The 13,515-nt window shown below is 39.6% G+C and overlaps 1 protein-coding gene across 3 annotated transcripts in view; it reads right to left on the bottom strand.

Annotated features, from left to right (window-relative positions):
- The window catches only part of FAM204A (family with sequence similarity 204 member A), a 31,049-nt gene that overhangs the window by 17,234 nt on the left and 300 nt on the right, over positions 1-13,515 (bottom strand). Inside the window, exons 1-5 of one of the 3 annotated variants that reach the window (XM_067709270.1) lie at positions 13,139-13,372; positions 7,126-7,367; positions 6,507-6,594; positions 6,116-6,146; positions 5,828-5,927 (exon numbers count right to left, since the gene is read on the bottom strand). In XM_067709270.1, coding sequence (XP_067565371.1) covers positions 5,828-5,927; positions 6,116-6,146; positions 6,507-6,594; positions 7,126-7,359 — 453 coding nt within the window. In that variant the 5' untranslated portion in view covers positions 7,360-7,367; positions 13,139-13,372. Of the gene's footprint in view, positions 1-5,827; positions 5,928-6,115; positions 6,147-6,506; positions 6,595-7,125; positions 7,368-13,138; positions 13,373-13,515 lie in introns of those variants that run through there. The other 2 variants (XM_067709268.1, XM_067709269.1) reach the window with 2 other exon arrangements.

Below are 13,515 nucleotides of genomic sequence, written 5' to 3'. Positions count from 1 at the left end.
GCAGATCTCTTTTTACCACCAATGCCCAGGAACTAAACCAGTAGTCTGCTTATTTAGCGAGGCATTTCGCTGCAGCAACTGGCTAACTTAACTCCCTTTGGTTGCCACAGAGCCACAGCTTACCGTTAATGTCACAAAGTGGAAAACAAGAACATTCCCCTTTTCTGGAAACTTATATGAACTGCTGGGCCGATAGGTATAATTTTCACTTAAAAATAAATTAGCTAAAATTACAAATCTCTCTCTCCACCATCAACTAACTCCCATTCCCCCAGTCATTCTAAGCAGCATCTAATATAGTGGAAAGAGTGCTGGACCAGGACTCAGAGGACACAGTCACAGCGCCAGGTAAAGGAGATACTTAACTCATAAGCTCCGTTTCTTTAAAGAAAATGAGAGAATCAGCTTGGATGACCAAAATTCTCTCCTAGAAATAAAATCCAAGAATTCCACTTACATGGTCAACTTTGATTTTAGCTCTTTTAAAAGTTTTTTTTTTTTATTTCAACAAAGTTTCGCTACACATGACTGTTTCTTTTTTTCCTCCCTTTTCTTTTTTCTTTCTTTCTTTTTTTTTTAGCAATTTATTTAAGTAAAATATAATAGTTCTTTTTGGCTCTGAAAAATTTCTGGTTCCATAGGCACACCCAAACTCTCTGCTTCTATAAGAAGATACTAACATTCCAAATATTTTCAAAATGCTCATGTTAAAACAAACAAAAAAAAAACCCTGAGGTAAAACATTTCCATCACCTTAAGACTAAAAGTTAGTAATAGTTTACAAAGAACATGGTTGCTGAGGTCAGACCTGGGTCCAAATTATAGCTCCTCTACTTACTGGCCAAGAAACCCTGGGTTTTGTCCCTAAACCTCTATAAGGTTGCAGTTTTCTCACCTGTAAAATGAGAATAATGCCACATTCTTTGCAAAGTTATGGTAAAGGTTAAAAAAAAAAAAGTAAAATACCTAGCAAAGTTTTTAGATCATAGAAGTCATTCAATAAATAAGCTATTTATATTATATCTATCAGGATACCATTAAAACAAAAAGAAGGTTCAGCTCTATATTACTACAGACCTCATTATAGTTCGTCAAGGGCTCAGACCCAAGTATAAGACCCAAGATTTCAACTTTGAGTCAGTAAGTAGTCTCATGAAATAAGATTTGAGTATTAAAGCTTTCTAAAAGTCTTAAGTTGGACCCCAGAGTAACCTTTATTGGAATTATCTAGGGCATCTTTCATACCACAGGAGTGGCAGGGGGCACAGAAGCACTGCTGATACTCTGCAGGTCCTCAGCATGCTCCTAAGAGGCCTTCTGGCAGGAATCGAAATTTAGCTTCAGATGTATCTCAGTACAGACAAACTCAGGGATGGCAACTTGGTCCCAGGTGGAAAATCATCTAAGCCCAGTATCTGACAGGTTCCCGTGAGGTAATAAGTAAGCTCTTATTAACAGTTTTGTTGCAGACGTCAAGGCGGTACTATAAATATCTAAGAAATTTATGGGTATTAGGTTTAACATCAAGGAGTAACCATCCGTATGTGTGCAGCAAAATCTCTTTTAACATACCGATTAAAGCTCTTCAAGTCAAACTGTAACAATATATTTCTAGAGAAATTTTGCTATTAAATATTTATTCAGATAACATATTCAATTTTCAAACCTTAATACAAATGAAGTGTCCACTCAAGTTTGTTGTTCTATGATTAGACCTAAATACCTAGGGGAAAAAATTAAGTAATCTCTCCATAAAGGAGGAAGAAAAAAAAGAACTAAGAATTAAGTGCTACTACTTTTACATAAAAATCACGCCTACCTAAATTATTTGAATCAGGTAAGTAAAAAACTAAGTTGGACTGTTACTTCAGAAAAATCTAGATTTGGGACTATTTTACTTTTCAACCTGCTCTGTTTTCTTAGACAAATCATGCTAGGCTTCAGTTTCTTCATCTGTATTGTGAGAATAATACTGGCCATACTACCCACCCAACGGGGATCACATAAGGATGACGAGAGAATGGTTTGTACCTGATCCCAAGGGAACAACATGGTACCTCTACACCCCACCATCCACCCTACCCACCCAACACCCACCTACTCAAGGCAACCAGCCTGTGATCTTTGTACTGGCGCTCCGTGTAAGATTCTAGTAAGAAAGAGTATTCTGCTAAAAAAATAAGTTTGAAAAAAGCCACACTATACAATGGCAGCTTCCTCTCATAAACAACTAAAAATTATCAAAGACATTGTGCAGTTACTCTCAAAATTTTTAAAAGTACCTCTGGTTTTTCTTGCCAAAAAGTATCCATTAAGTATACATAAAACTACTTTCAAAAATGACTGCTGACTAATCAAACTGATTCAACTAAAGAATACTTGAGACATTTATAATGAAATTAATGAGTAAAATTTATTCTAAAGAAATTCCCACATAGACACAAAATAATTGTTATGATTACAGAATTATTGATAAGTGCCAGAACTGCTGCCATTAACACAATTATAGCTGTATTTAATACAAAGAACACTTTAAAACAGCTTTGGATATTAGGAAGATTACATTTTAAAAATATAAGTCTCTCTGCACTGTCAGGGAAGCAGGTGACAGCAGTGTTGTAAATACACATCCAGTTTTGGCTTGGCAGTGGAGAAAGAAAGAAAGAGAGAGAGAGAGAGACAGAGGAGAGAGAGAGAGAGAGAAGGAAGGAAGGAAAGGAGGGAGGGAGGAAGGAAGGAGAGAGAGAGGGAGGGAAGGAAGGAAGGAAGGAAGGAAGGAAGGAAGGAAGGAAGGAAGGAAGAAAAAGAGAGAGAGAGAAAGAAAGAAAAAGAAAAGAAGGAAAAGAATAAAAAAGAAAAAGGACTACACGATAGATGTAAGAAGTTTGTTTTGTTTTACCATTCTTGAGAGTTGAGTGATTGAGCGAAAAGAGACTAAAAAGGGTCTCTGAGATATGGTAACAGATCAGCCTCTGCTCCAGAGAAGTAAAATAATGGACTATAAATCCATGCTAGTTTTGTCCATCCTGCATCACGGATTTTCATGATCCTCTCTAGATTTCTTGGGCAGTGCTATTATCTGCTGAACTTACATTTATTCTTAGCATTTATATTGGTGCCCCCCGTGTGGACATTCTTTAATGTCTATTTACTCTGTTGGATTCACAGTAGAGACTTTAGCATGACAGCAAAAGGGGCGCATGTGAAACAGTGATCCCAAACCAAAGAATGAGTGTGAACCTGCTGGCATGCAGTTAAGCTGAACTACCAAGAGAATATGAGATAATCTGGCTTCACCAAATCCTTCTTTTCCTCTTATGCTTGCACTTATTTATAGAATATTAAGTGCTGGCAACATCCTGGGCAGATACAAGCCTGGCCAGCATCAGTTTCCTTGTTTAGGTGATGCCATGACTTTCTTGGGCAGATGCCATTCATACAGAGGAATGTCTACCATTAGGAAAAGCCAAACTTATAAAACAGATCAACAGGTGATTATAAAAGTGTTTAGAGCGGTCTTCCTTTAAACAGAAATTCCTTTTTAAAATGGTGTTTGACTTATAATTCTTTCTAGAATTCGTCTAATGTACAATGCGAAACAGAACACTAGTTCCTAAAACTGAGTTGTTTAAAAGATTTTGCACATGAAATCCTAGTATCCTTGATTAAAGCTACTCTTCACAAATTCCAAATTTTAGACAAAGAATAAGTTGGCCTTATCTTCCAAGTATCAAGAAGGTACAATTTCATATATGTAGGGAAATAAAAATATTCTAATACAGATAGATTGTAAAAAAATGCCTTCAAAATTTCTACTTTTTAGAAAGGCTAAAATCTGAATTTCATAGCTTTAACTTCACTAAGAAACAATTCAGACATTCTAAAGACAATACAGTTATGAGAAAACACAACAAATACTGTAAACAGTTGAAGATCAAAGACCACCTAAGTCACAAATAAAACTTTAAAAAATATTTCCTATGAGAACCAACATTTAACCATTTCTTCCTTCAAAAGAACAATCCAGTCAGAGGTTGGGACTCTAAAGCAGGCGGGCCAGAGATGGCCCGTGGACCGCTGCCATCAGCATAAGCCTCCTCCCTCAGGCTTTGGAACGGGTTTGGTACAGTCAAGAGCATCCTCCTCGCAAGAGCCCTCCTCCCGGCCCACCAGAATCACAGGAGTCAAGAGCACAGCAATCACACTTTAAAATGCTCACCAGCCCCTTGGGCAGTGAAGCTGGAGAACTGAGAATGGCGCAATAAAGCCTGGGTTTCAGTTTCACCTCTACCAGTGCTCTTTCTTTGTAAGAAATTTAGCATTTCCGCACCTGCCTGAACATTTGGAAAAAGGAGATTGCTCAACAGCTCTAATTATTTGCAGCAGCAGGTGATCCTGGTTCCAATTCCGCAGTGTTCTAGGGATTAGGTGACAGGAATTCTTGGCAAACTTGGAATCAAAAGGTTCGCAGGTAAAACTCTGTTGTGTCAGTTTCTTAATGCATGTGCCTTCAAGGAGGCAATTCCACCCAATGACGGGTTTAAAAATCAGAGGTTTTTCATAAGAAATACTGATTAACCAGAAAATGGTAATCACCTCTATACACAGTAGTTTACAGCAATGATCCTGTCTATACATGCAGGATACAATATCCTTGGGCTTCAACCAGCAGGCCTCTGTGCCTCTGTCCCTATGGCCCAGAGCTCAATTTTCATGCTCCTGGAGTCTGTCAACATTCCCCTAAGTGAATGTATAAGTTATTCATTCATTCAAGCCTCTACTAAATATTAACGCCATCTCTAGCCTGACAACTCCCAAGCATGCATCTCAAGCTCAGACTCTCCTGAAGCTCCCGCCTCGTTTTACCAAGTGTATTCTATTCCTGCTTGCTATTACCCATGCCCCAGAATTAACTCTGGATTAGGCCCCACTCTAAACCTCCCCTCCAAAGCTTTCCCATTTTTGTAATTCACATGACTATTCACACCACTGCTTAAGTAAAACCCCGAATGGTTCTCTCCCTGCCCTCATAATCCTAAATCTCCCCACCACCTCATAAGCAATCAGGAGGCAAATACTGTTGATCCTACTTCTACAGTGTACCTCAACTCTACCCACTTTTCTATCTTCAGCAGCACCATTCTTGTTCAAGCCGCCATCATCTCATGCCTGGAAGAGTCTCTTAACTGTCCTCTTCTCATCTGCTTTTGTTGCCCCAAGGTCCATCTTCCACGTAAGATGCAATCTTTTCAAACGTAACTTAGATCACATCACTCCCTTAACTTAAAACCCTTGAATGTCTCTCAATTGCACTGTGACTAAAACCCAATTCCTTACCTTGTCCTCTAAGGTCCTACAGAGTTTGGTCCCTGCCTGCCTGCCTCTCCAATCTTACCTTGGGCCACCCACCCTCCTCCTCACTGACCCCGTCCAGCCAGGCTGACCTTCTTACGTCTACTCAAATGTTCTATGATGACTCTTCCACCCCTAGGATCTTTACCCAGGTTATCACCTCTACACTAGCATTCCTTATACAGATGGTTCCTTCCCATCCTACGGTCTTAGTGAGACGGCATCCTCTAAGAAAGGACTTCCATGACCACTCAGCTAAAGTGGGGCTTCCATTTTAATTTCTTCACTATATCCTGTTCATTTCTTTCTTAACAGCTTTTTTAACGATTTGTAACTATATATTTACTTGTTTATCTAGCATCTTGCACACATTAACTTCTTCATTGAATGAATTAATGAGGAGAAACACCTTAGGCAAGGTTAATTACAAACATTTCCCACTGGCTAATGTAAGATGCAATAAAAAAGATCTTACCTTTTCAATTTTTTTCCTTTTAACAGGGGGGTCAAACCTATCGTTGACTCCAAAATACTGAGTAAGCTCCTTCAACTGGGTTTCACTTGAGGACTGTTCACTGTAAGAAGAGAGACAATAACTCATGTTTTACAAAATGTACTCACTTTTACATTTACTGTTTTTAATTGGTTACTACAATTATATTACATCTACTAGTTCTTACGTTTCAGAGGTTAAGTAGTTCAACTATTTGTACAAGTTCTACAGTACTATCTAGGAGAGACAGATATTTTAAATTCCACCTACCTTTGAGATTCTTCTTCATTCTTCAATTTACCTGAAAAAGAATTCACAGTGTCAATACCAAGTATTCGGTTATTTCAAAATTATGGTTATTAAAAATTGTTGAGGGCTTCCCTGGTGGCACAGTGGTTGAGAGTCCACCTGCCAATGCAGGGGACACAGGTTCATGCCCTGGTCCGGGAGGATCCCACATGCCGCGGAGCGGCTGCGCCCGTGAGCCATGGCCGCTGAGGCTGCGCGTCCGGAGCCTATTGCTCCGCGACAGGAGAGGCCACAACAGTGAGAGGTCCGCGTACCGCAAAAACAAGAAACAAAAAACAAAAAAAAAATTGTTGAGCTCAATTGGTCACAATTTAATATTAGCACTATTGACAATTAACCTAAATTAAAACACCTTTTCTGGAGCGTTTTCTTTTTTTCTTTCTGGATCTTGAAGTTGAGATTTTCTGTTCAGAATGTTTTGTATGCAGTTCTTGAAATTTCTACATAAAAGTAAAAAAAAGGAAAGAAGCAAATATGCTTTGAAGCAAAGCATACATCTGAAAAATAACATGTTAAGTAATAAAAAACTATAACATTTATAAAAATACAAATTTAATGAAACTAGTTCAGTTCTTCTTGAGATACTCTATTGTCTGAGACTTTCACAACCTGAGTTTTTATCTTCATTTATTTCCAAATAAGTCAATCTGATAATCTGTGGGTAAAAGTCAATGGCTCATAGACAACAAAGAGATTAAGACTGTATTATGTTAGGCCAAGTAGCTAATCCTACTAACTGTTTTTTTTCCTTCCTCTTTTTATGAAAAACAAAACAAAAATGAACATAAGTATCTGAGTGGCCAGTGAATTGCCCACAGACCCACAGAGTAATAAAATTACTCTGAGTCAATCTTCCGTACCTATTTACCTCCCAAGAACATATACATTCTGACCACAGCAGAGACACACACAGGAACATGCACAAACACACAGGTACAGGCTTTAATAAGAACACGTCAGAGAAAACCTACATTCCACATATTTAAGGGAATTCCAGAGGGACACTCTTCATATGCATTTACATTTGCCTCTGCTTCAGTTTTTGGTCCATCTGTAGGGATATCTGAGACCTCTGTGTTTGTAATGGTCCCATCTTCTTTACCTTCTTCTAAGTTAAGTTCAGAGCTCTCTACTGTGGCTTCATCATCAGAATTCAACTCAACATCACTTTCATTTAGGCCAGGAGGTAGCAGCCCACTCCACATCTTTTCTGCTAAAGGGAAAAAAATGAGTTAAGACGTATAAAGTAGACATGGAAAGAATTTTAAAACCATTAAAAGATACCCCAGCAACCTAATAATTATACCAATGGTTTGGGAACAGTCTATCTAAACTTTTTTTTTTAATTGGTATAAAGTGGGATGTATCCTCCATATTAAGATAATGTAAATATTTTGCTTGTATAAATTTTTTGTTTTTTTGGCGGTATGCAGGCCTCTCACTGTTGTGGCCTCTCCCGTTGCGGAGCACAGGCTCCGGACGCGCAGGCTCAGCGGCCATGGCTCACGGGCCCAGCCACCCCGCGGCATGTGGGATCTTCCCGGACCGGGGCACGAACCCGTGTCCCATGCATCGGCAGGCGGACTCTCAACCACTGTGCCACCAGGGAAGCCCTGCGTGTATGAAAATTTTTTTATTTTATTTTTTTTTTGCAGTACGCGGGCCTCTCACTATTGTGGCCTCTCCCGTTGCGGAGCACAGGCTCCGGACGCGCAGGCTCAGCGGCCATGGCTCACGGGCCCAGGCGCTCCGCGGCATGTGGGATCTTCCCGGACCGGGGCACGAACCCGTGTCCCCTGCATCGGCAGGCGGACTCTCAACCACTATGCCACCAGGGAAGCCCTGTGTGTATAAATTTTTAAAAAGTGTATTTTCAGCAAGTTTGTTACAAGACACACCTACAGATGAATGACTTAATGACAACAGAACCTCAATTCTCTAATATATGGATAATCTTGTCCAAAGAAAAGAGGAAATTCAGTAAAAGCATTCACGGCTCAAGAATGTTAAGAGCCTAACAATATACACTGCAGGCAACTTAAGAATTATAATACTATATTTCAAGCTGTAACAGTTAGAGGAGAAAATAAAATTGGATGTTTCGCCTGTATTTGAACGCACGAAACTTCAGGGGACTACAGAGTAGGAAAAGTATTACTCAAAGGAAAAATTTTAAGCTATGCAGGTAGTTTGAGAAAAGTATGGTGGTAAAAAGGATGTCCTAGTTTTACATTTTATACTGCTTGCTAAAGTAATACTAAATGGAGTACAATCCTAACAATTTAACAAAAACATACAGCTTTTTAAAATAACACTGTATTTGGGAAACAAGTTAAAGTTCAGGGTAATTCTTATCATTAGTTATACAGCCCACTGGTAGAGAGAACCATTAACTACCGTTAAGTCTAATAAAAATGATTTTTAAAAACTGAGGTTGTAATCATTTGCTAAAATTATAATTGAGTACATTTTCACTATTAATCTCCACGACACAGTCTATTTTAGCATACGTAAGGAGCCAAAACCAGTTCATTCAAAAGAGGCCTAGAATACAGACGTTGGCTGTACTGCTCAAGATTTACGATCAACTTAAAGGAATAAAATAGAAAGATGGAAATCTTTTTTGCTAACCTTTCTGCCTCCTATTGCGTTAACCTAGTAAGAAAACCACCAGCATTGTCTCTGAGACAAAGTATCACGGGATTTTGCATTACTCTGAATAATGGATGCCTGATAACTTTTAAGGACCTCCTCCCAAGTCCAAAGAATCAGCTCTCACTTTTCAGTCTGGGTCCAGCCTCATAGTTGCTGGCTCTCTGAAACATCCTCACCAAAACATTCTCTTGGCTTTTTAAGAGGAAGGGTTCTAACATCTAACTACTCCAACTGTAATCCTGACTCCACCATATATTAGTGGTATGAGGAAATCATTTTTAACACCTCTGACCCTCAGTTTTTTCATCTGTTTTACAGGAATAACTATATTGCACACAGGGTTATTCTGAGGATGAAACAACATAAGCTATTGAAACACTCAACACAGTGTTTAGGAGGTTCTGGGGACTTCATCAATGCTAAGTTCTTTTTGCCATCATTATTATTACTTCTGTGGCCAGGTACTGCATTTTTATCATTTCTATCATGGGTGGCAGCATCCATAAGGTAGCTTTGAAGTTTCTAATGTTTAAGGTGCATTCACTTAGCAATTGATGCAAGTCAGTTACTTCCTTGATTTCCACAGTCTGACTGAAGTTTCAATTAAAAATGTTGATGTCTTTTTCCGAATGGAGCAATAAAACCAGAAGCAAATTACCAGGAAGATAAATGGAACCTAAGCTTCAAGGCTCTTCTTTTTCACAGGTCCTTCCAAAGCACTATACCTGATTTTCTATATTTTAAATCTGTATTCCTTTTTTTAAAGAGGAGACCTCAAATTACATAAGCTCCAAGCCCTATAAAACCTGGATCCATCCCTAAATCTGGCCTGAGGATTTTAAAAGTTGGAATGGAGGTTATGTTGAGATATTCTGTTAGCACAAAGGACATAGTGTAAAACATGCCAGTATTGAAGAACAGGTGTTGTGCTATTAATAAAAATATTTCTACTGTTTTGAGAAGCAGGGGGAGGGGAGTGATAATAAGCTCCGTCATGACTTCGCCACTGACATAATACACCTTCAGACTCACTATCCCGTTTCAGGACTCAAGGACAGTAACAAGTTTCAGAGTTAGCTTTCTTAGCACCAACTGGGGTTCTACGTTTGAAGCCACTGTTTCTCCTCTCTGTCCATAGCATCTTTTACATGCCCACTGTGTGCCAGGCACTCTTCAAGACATAGGAACAGCAGTATACAAAACAGGCAAAAATGCCTAACCTCACAGAACCAACATTCTATACAAATGACAAGCTTCTGTCCATCAGCCAAGTACCACTCAGCCCAGACTTCAGCTGTGGCCGCTCAGATGGGCACAGTTCCTCCACTGGGCCACTGCTTCAGTATCTCCAAAGGGTGACTCTGTGCTCTGGGCACCCAAATGGGTTTCACCTTGGGAAGCAGTGCCAGTTGCCATGGACAGGGCATGCCTTTCCTCATCAGCCCTCAATCATTTTTGATCACTTTTGGACTTTCTCAAAATCATCTATTTTTAGTAAGTTCTTGCTGATGTGGCATTAAGAACTGTCCTCAGGATGCCACTGACTGGTACGATAGTTTCTTGTGTGTGCCCACAGGGGAAAAAAATTAAAATAACTTTTAAAAAGTGGACTCTATATCCAAATCCATAAAACAAGGCAAAGTTCAAATAAGGTGTGTTTCTGAACTTAATTCCTAAATATCTGTAAAGTGATGTGCCCTTCTCTGACCATAAAACACATACACACACACAAATACCAGGGCAACTTGGTGGCCACGGACAAACACAGATTATTCACTGAGGAGCGTGCAAAGTGCCCCCCTGAACAGCAGCTTGGCTGCAAGTCAGCCAATATGGAGTGGCTGCTTCGTGACTTGTTTTAGGCTTACGTTCCAAAACACTGTCTTTAGCACGTACATGTTATTCATACATTTGTATTGTACTATGGTACCAACTGGTCCTATCAGGCCCCCTGTTACTTCTGTTGTGTTCGTCTGGATTGTGATTCTCCAGCTCTTTGAAGTGCTGCTCACCTCATACCTTCCAGAGTGCATTCCTTCATTTTAAAGCAGATCACTCCAAATTACCCTTCACATGTGAAAATTACTCAGCCGTTCTCAAGAGACGTGGCATACCAGAGAACAAGAAACAAGTTTTTTAGTGTAGATGATCGCCAGGTCTATAGAACACTCCGTGTATCAATACATAAATTTTCACGTTTTTAGCCTGCACGTCAAATATTTTAGTTTTATCACTTAGCCCCAAAGAAGATGTAAATCATTCAGAATCCCTTTTTTCTCTATGGTTTTGAGTATCAGCCTCTCCATTTCATATTGGAGAGATTTTTCCAATTCCACAATTATTCTACAAAAAAATTCTGTGTATGCTATGCAGAACACATCTTTAGTCCAGGGCTGACATGATTTATGAGGAACAAAAAATATTTATGTATCATCCTCGTCTCAATGGCTGGGCTTTCTTTTGCCCGTGGAAACCAAACACAGTCACTACACTTAGCACACCTGGGCAGACGGCAATGCACCTAGAAGAACACGACACAGCTCAGCAGTTCCTCAGCTTAGGTTTTCCCAAAGTTTTATGAAGACAGTAATGGAGGTCTCTAAGCTAATTTCAATATTCAAAAAGCCCAATATATTTTATTATCCCTCAAACAATATCATCCACCTTTAGGTCAGGAGACTTAAATTCAATGAAACATTCTTCACCACACATTCATTCAGCAGAGACTCTGACTGGTAGCTACAGACCTGATTTTTATTAAAAAAAGAAAAACATGAACAAAAATTAATGAATATAGTTTAGTGGACACAATCTTTCAAAATATAGCATCCATGGAGATATCAAATTATAATAAAAGGGGTTCTAGGTTGTGAAAGGATTGAGAACCAGTGGTAGAGCAGCAGAAAAAACACTGTTTTGAAAGTCAGAAGATGGGTTCCTGATCCTGAACAACAAAATTGTGGGGAAGACACTGCATCTGTCTGGGTCTTTATTCTTAAGCTATAACACGAAGGGTGTGATCAGATCTCTGGGATGTCCTGCTGCTCTAAAATGTTTCTTTATGGATCTCAGTATTATACGTGCCCAAATGCCCAGAATCACCTCATTCTTTGCTGTAACATTCCATCCTCTCGCAGTCAGAACAATACTAATTAAACCTCAACACCCCAGAAGATAAGGGTTCTCTCCTAACCCAGCCACCACAGGCAAGCTTGCTAGTTTTCAGTAAGACTCTGCACTTCAGAGAGAACACCTAAAAGATGCTCTGCAGAAAGGGAAAGAAACCCCAATTGTGACAGAAGAAACAGAAACAAAACGAAAAACAAAGCAGGTCACCGCTATACATGGCATACAAACAATGTGACAGGCACCGTTTTACCCTTAATCCTCACCAATGACCCTTCCACTAGGAATTATTATCTAAACCCCTTTTACAGATGAGGTAACGGACTCACCTAATGCACTGTAATCCACTTATCTTAGAAAAATAGAACTCTATAGCTTGAAAACTCTATAGAGAACAGACTTTAAATAGTAATATATTCTTGGTGACACAGATTAGAGAATGGGTCTGAAGAATGTCTCCAGCCTGTAATTCTGTTAACATTTGTTAACAGTGAGAATTTTCTTCTCACTTTCTAAGGGCAGAAAGCTATGTAAAATGCTAGGCTAAATCGCCTGAAGTCACATTCAGAGGTCTGGGTAATAATGGCACATTTTCTGGAAGTCCAGGCAACTGTGTATAACCAAAACTCAATCTGAGCAGTTTACTGGGTAAATGTCTCCTGCCTGTAATACTCCAGAATTTCAATTCCATTTTTACCAAATGAAGCTGTCTTATTTCCCAGATTTTATATTCAATTAGAAATAAAGAAATCTGAATCTTGTCTGATCTGAATTTAATCTTACTTGTATGACAGTCACAAGCCACCACCCACCAATCTCAAGATTGTGTTAAATAATTTACACAATAATCAGTTTCTGTGACTGGGAATTAGTTACTTAACTGAAATACTTTTAAGCATGCTGTCATCAACATTAATGTAAATGTCCTGTTCATGTTTATGAAATAAATACGCTCCCTTTTCTCAAAAAGGTAGAGAAAGTACAACTGAATCACAGGCCTGACTTCGGATTTAAGTTACCAATCTGATTACCCTGATAAACTATTTAGCAGGATTTTGCATGTATGCATATGTTTTCATCAAAGTGAGTGTTTTGTTTAGCCAACACTTCCCCAGACTCAAAACCCTACACGGAAGGATTTACAAGTAACCAATAACACTTGGAGGCTCATTTCAAATTGGATGCAGCTGTGAGAATACTTACAGGGTGCAAGACAGCAATAGGGTGGCTCTAGAAAGGTACATCTTTTCCTGTTTGGCTGCACAACCCGTAACTCTGCAGGCTCTCCGGCAGCAGGGTCACACTCCGATCCCCGAGCGGGAAGAATCCCCTCCCAGCACAGAACTAAGCGTTGCAGATTCTGATGTAGGACGTCTAGCTTGCTGACACTCCCATTGACTGCAGCTGTCTTCCAGGTACAGCAATTGTAAACCAGAGACTGTTTCCCGGACCGAAAGTCTGTCTCCTCGTCCCCTCTCACTCTGGCTGAGATGGGACGAAGAACCCCTATCCCACCAACAGGACGGGGAAGGCGCTGCGACGCCGGGTCCAAGCAAAGCGGAGGCCAGCTCCGCCGACTC

Source organism: Pseudorca crassidens, chromosome 16 (genome assembly GCF_039906515.1).
Source record: "Pseudorca crassidens isolate mPseCra1 chromosome 16, mPseCra1.hap1, whole genome shotgun sequence".
In the NCBI taxonomy this organism is placed as follows: domain Eukaryota; kingdom Metazoa; phylum Chordata; class Mammalia; order Artiodactyla; family Delphinidae; genus Pseudorca; species Pseudorca crassidens.
This window is presented reverse-complemented; position numbering and strand designations above follow the sequence as displayed.